Genomic DNA, 5441 nt, shown 5'->3' with positions numbered 1-5441 from the left:
TTCGACTTCCTGAAGGAGAACAACTTCCTGCCGTACTCTATGGATCACATTCGCCAGATGGCCTACCAGATCTGCCTCGCCGCCAACTGTGAGTGTATCACACACACATATGTATGCACATGTGCATGATGGTAGCTCTCCAGAAGCAGGGTTGGTGGTGACTACTTCCATAGACTATTACATTGCTTACCAGGGATTGTTAGGTGTCTGGTATTAGTCTCTTTGACCAGAGGAGGGCACTGGTTCATTGATGTAGCCTAAAACTCAACTCTGGACCTCAAAGCCAGTTCCACTGCTTTTTTTCATTGTTCCCCTCTAATCAGGGACTCATTTAAACCTGGGACACCAGGTGGGTGCAATTAAGTATCAGGTAGAACAGAAAAGCAGCAGGCTACAGACCTCGTAGGGTCAGAGTTGAGTACCCCTGGTCTACTACGTACTGTAGAGGAACTCCTATGGGCAGCAAGTGCAACGCTGGGCAGTTTCACCTTGGCTGTTCAGGTATTATCATGATGGTTTATCTTTTTCCCTCTGCAGTTCTCCATGTCAACAAGCTGACCCACACTGACCTCAAACCTGAGAACATCCTGTTTGTCAACTCTGACTACACCATCACTTACAACGCTGAGAAGGTGACAGGGAGGGGGAGGGGCTTTATCCTTACTTCTTCACTCTCTTCTTTACCTATGCTGTATCTGGGGTTTTCTCTTTTGGGCAAAAGACAGTCCTCCGTCCTCTCTCCTCCGTCCTCTCTCATCTGTGACCCGGAAACCGATAAGTGGTCGAGGAGTGTGTCAATTCATTAGTAGGCAAACAGAGAGTGTCGTCCCCTCCTCGACAGCCTCCTTTCATTGAGGATGCTCATGTCTATCCTACCGAAAAGAGTTTTGAAATCTGCCACACCCCCTTTGAATCAGCTTTTGTTTTGTCAGAGGAGAAAAACATGCACACTTTTAAAAACAATAGGCTACTTATTGTTTTATCTATAAAATGTTTTGCACAATTAACTTAATTTGTTTTGATCACGTTACACATTTATTTTGGGATCCACCCATGTAAACATAATTTGCCTAATGACTGGAGAAGGACCGTCTCATTTCAAGCAAGCACATATACATCCACGTTCACGCTCCTCACCTTTACATAAAAGGCCTGTATCTTCCTTTCCTTTTATCTTCTTCCTTCTCCCCCCCCTCTCTCTCTGTCTCCCCCCCTCTCTCTCTGTCCCCCCCTTTCTCTCTGTCCCCCCCCCCTCTCTCTCTGCCCCCCCCTCTCTCTCTGTCCCCCCCTTTCTCTCTGTCCCCCCCCCCTCTCTCTGTCCCCCCCCTCTCTCTCTCTGTCCCCGCCCCCTCTCTCTGTCCCCCCCCTCTCTCTCTCTGTCCCCCCCCCTCTCTCTCTCTGTCCCCCCCCCTCTCTCTCTGTCCCCCCCCTCTCTCTCTCTGTCCCCCCCCCCCCCTTCCCTCTTTCAGAAGCGGGATGAGAGGAAGGTGAAGGATACAACAGTGAGGCTGGTGGATTTTGGCAGTGCCACGTTTGACCACGAACACCACAGTACCGTCATATCTACACGCCACTACCGTGCTCCTGAAGTTATTCTGGGTAACATACACACATCACACATATGCATGTGCACTCACACACACTAATCTTGGACTATTAGCTAGCTGAGCATTTGTTACTGTAACACCTCAGAGCTGGGCTGGAGTCATCCATGTGATGTCTGGAGTATCGGCTGCATCCTGTTTGAGTACTATGAAGGCTTCACCCTATATCAGGTACTGTGTGTTTGTGTGTGTGTTTGTGTGTGTGTGTGTGTGTGTGTGTGTGTGTGTTTGTTTGTGTGATACAAAGTGAAAGTGAACTAAATTGGGAGTTTATAGCTTCTGCTGACCAGTGTGTGTGTGTGTGTGTGTGTGTTTATCTCAGACCCATGACAACCAGGAGCACCTGGCCATGATGGAGAGAGTACAGGGACCTCTCCCCTCTACAATGATCTGCAAGACCAGGTAACACATGATGACAGTTACACACACATACACACTCCTCATAGACACACATACACACTCCTCATAGACACACATACACACTCCTCATAGACACACATACACACTCCTCATAGACACACATTCACACTCCTCATAGAGACACATAGACACTCCTCATAGACACACATACACACTCCTCATAGACACACATACACACTCCTCATAGACACACATACACACTCCTCATAGACACACATACACACTCCTCATAGACACATACACACTCCTCATAGACACACATAGACACTCCTCATAGACACACATACACACTCCTCATAGACACACATTCACACTCCTCATAGACACACATAGACACTCCTCATAGACACACATACACACTCCTCATAGACACACATACACACTCCTCATAGACACACATACACACTCCTCATAGACACACACTCCTCATAGACACACATAGACACTCCTCATAGACATACATACACACTCCTCATAGACATACATACACACTCCTCATAGACACACATAGTATACACTTTGTCTGATTTGCCCTTTCAGGAAGCAGAATTATTTTCACCACAGGCGTCTGGACTGGAACGATAACTCCAAGGCAGGACAATATATCAAAGACCACATTAAACCTCTATGGGTGAGTTACCCCTGAGATAAAGACACACTCTAACCTGAGACTGGACTGGTAAAACCTTAGATACTTGACACCTAAAGACACACCCTAACCTGAGACCGGACTGGTAAACCTTAGATACTTGACACCTAAAGACACACTCTAACCTGAGACTGGACTGGTAAAACCTTAGATACTTGACACCTAAAGACACACTCTAACCTGAGACTGGACTGGTAAAACCTTAGATATTTGAACCTAAAGACACACTCTAACGTGAGACTGGACTGGTAAAACCTTACATACTTGACACCTAAAGACACTCTAACCTGAGACTGGACTGGTAAAACCTTAGATACTTGACACCTAAAGACACACTCTAACGTGAGACTGGACTGGTAAAACCTTAGATACTTGACACCTAAAGACACACTCTAACGTGAGACTGGACTGGTAAAACCTTAGATACTTTATTGATACCTAAAGACACACTCTAACCTGAGACTGGACTGGTAAAACCTTAGATACTTGACACCTAAAGACACACTCTAACCTGAGACTGGACTGGTAAAACCTTAGATACTTGACACCTAAAGACCCACTCTAACCTGAGACTGGACTGGTAAAACCTTACATACTTGACACCTAAAGACACACTCTAACCTGAGACTGGACTAGTAAAACCTTAGATACTTGACACCTAAAGACACACTCTAACGTGAGACTGGACTGGTAAAACCTTACATACTTGACACCTAAAGACACTCTAACCTGAGACTGGACTGGTAAAACCTTAGATACTTGATTGATACCTAAAGACACACTCTAACCTGAGACTGGACTGGTAAAACCTTAGATACTTGATTGATACCTAAAGACACACTCTAACCTGAGACTGGACTGGTAAAACCTTAGATACTTGACACCTAAAGACACACTCTAACCTGAGACTGGACTGGTAAAACCTTAGATATTTGAACCTAAAGACACACTCTAACATGAGACTGGACTGGTAAAACCTTAGATACTTGACACCTAAAGATACACTCTAACCTGAGACTGGACTGGTAAAACCTTAGATACCTGACACCTAAAGACACACTCTAAGTGAAGACTGGACTGGTAAAACCTTAGATATTTGACACCTAAAGACACACTCTAACGTGAGACTGTACATAGCTATCTTAGATAATAATAATATGCCATTTAGCAGACGCTTTTATCCAAAGCGACTTACAGTCATGCATGCATACAGTTTTTTACGTATGGGTGGTCCCGGGGATCGAACCCACTACCCTGGCGTTACAAGCACCATGCTCTACCAATTGAGCTACAGAGGACTAGATACTTCACACCTAAAGATACACTCTAACCTGAGACTGTACATACAGTTGAAGTCGGAAGTTTACGTACGCCTTAGCCAAATACATTTAAACTCAGTTCTTCACAATTCCTGACATTTAATCCTAGTAAAAATGCACTGTCTTAGATCAGTTAGGATCACCACTTTATTTTAAGAATGTGAAATGTCACAATAATAGTAGAGAGAATTATTTATTTCAGCTTTTATTTCTTTCATCACATTCCCAGTGGGTTAGAAGTTTACATACACTCAATTAGTATTTGGTAGCATTCCTGATTGATGTCTTGAGATGTTGCTTCAATATATCCACATAATTTTCCTTCCTCATGATGCCATCTATTTTGTGAAGTGCACCAGACCCTCCTGCAGCAAAGCACCCCCATAGCATGGGCTGGCAGGTAGCTTAGTGGTTAAGAGCGTTGTACCAGTAACCAAAAGGTCGCTGGTTCTAATCCCCGAGCCAACTAGGTGAAAAATCTGTCGATGTGCCCTTGAGCAAGGCACTTAACCCTAATTGCTCCTGTAAGTCGCTCTGGATAAGAGCGTCTGCTAAATGATGTAAAAATGATGCTGCCATCCCCGTGCTTCACGGTTGGGATGGTGTTCTTCGGCTTGCAAGTTACCCCCTTTTTCCTCCAAACATAACGATGGTCATTATGGCCAAACAGTTCAATTTCTGTTTCATCAGACCAGAGGACATTTCTCCAAAAAGTATGATCTTTGTCCCCATGTGCAGTTGCAAACCGTAGTCTGGCTTTTTTATGGCGGTTTTGGAGCAGTGGCTTCTTCCTTGCTGAGCGGCCTTTCAGGTTATGTCATATAGGACTTGTTTGTCAATTAGCCTATCAGAAGCTTCTAAAGCCATGACATCATTTTCTGGAATTTTCCAAGCTGTTTAAAGGCACAGTCAATTTAGTGTATGTAAACTTCTGACCTACTGGAATTATGAAACAGTGAATTATAAGTGAAATAATCTGTCTGTAAACAATTGTTGGAAAAATTACTTGTGTCATGCACAAAGTAGATGTCCTAACCGACTTGCCAAAACGATAGTTTGTTGACAAGAAATTTGTGGAGTGGTTGAAAAACGAGTTTTAATGACTCCAACCTAAGTGTATGTGAACTTCCGACTTCAACTGTAGATACCTTAGATACTTCAGAGAAAGGACGACCTTGTACTTTATTGATCTCTTTGTGATAATTGAACCCCCCCCTCTCTTTCTCTCTCTCTCTCTCACCCTCTCTCTCCCTCTCTCTCTCTCTCTTTCAGAGATACCGGTTATCGGAAGCGAAGGAGCATCATCAGTTCTTTGACCTGTTGGAGAAGATGCTGGAGTACGAGCCCTCCAAACGCCTCTCTCTCTCCTCCGCCCTCCATCATCCCTTCTTCCTACCACTCCGTAGGGGCAGCAAGGCCTGGGAGAGCACCCGGAACATCTGCCGATGA

At 44.6% G+C, this 5441-nt stretch overlaps 1 protein-coding gene across 1 annotated transcript; it reads left to right on the top strand.

Annotated features, from left to right (window-relative positions):
- Positions 1 to 3: 3 nt before the first annotated feature.
- LOC311114972 (dual specificity protein kinase CLK2-like) lies at positions 4 to 5441 on the top strand (the record flags this gene model as incomplete). The annotated part of the gene is made up of 7 exons (XM_084190192.1): positions 4 to 88; positions 538 to 632; positions 1470 to 1599; positions 1693 to 1775; positions 1927 to 2006; positions 2565 to 2655; positions 5265 to 5441. Coding segments are annotated over 7 exons (741 nt in total), but the record flags the coding sequence as incomplete, so codon positions are not given.

This window comes from Coregonus lavaretus, assembly GCF_964263955.1.
Source record: "Coregonus lavaretus genome assembly, contig: HAP1_SCAFFOLD_2469, whole genome shotgun sequence".
NCBI lineage: Eukaryota > Metazoa > Chordata > Actinopteri > Salmoniformes > Salmonidae > Coregonus > Coregonus lavaretus.
Note: the sequence above shows the minus strand (reverse complement) of the source record. Positions and strands in the feature narration are given on the sequence as shown.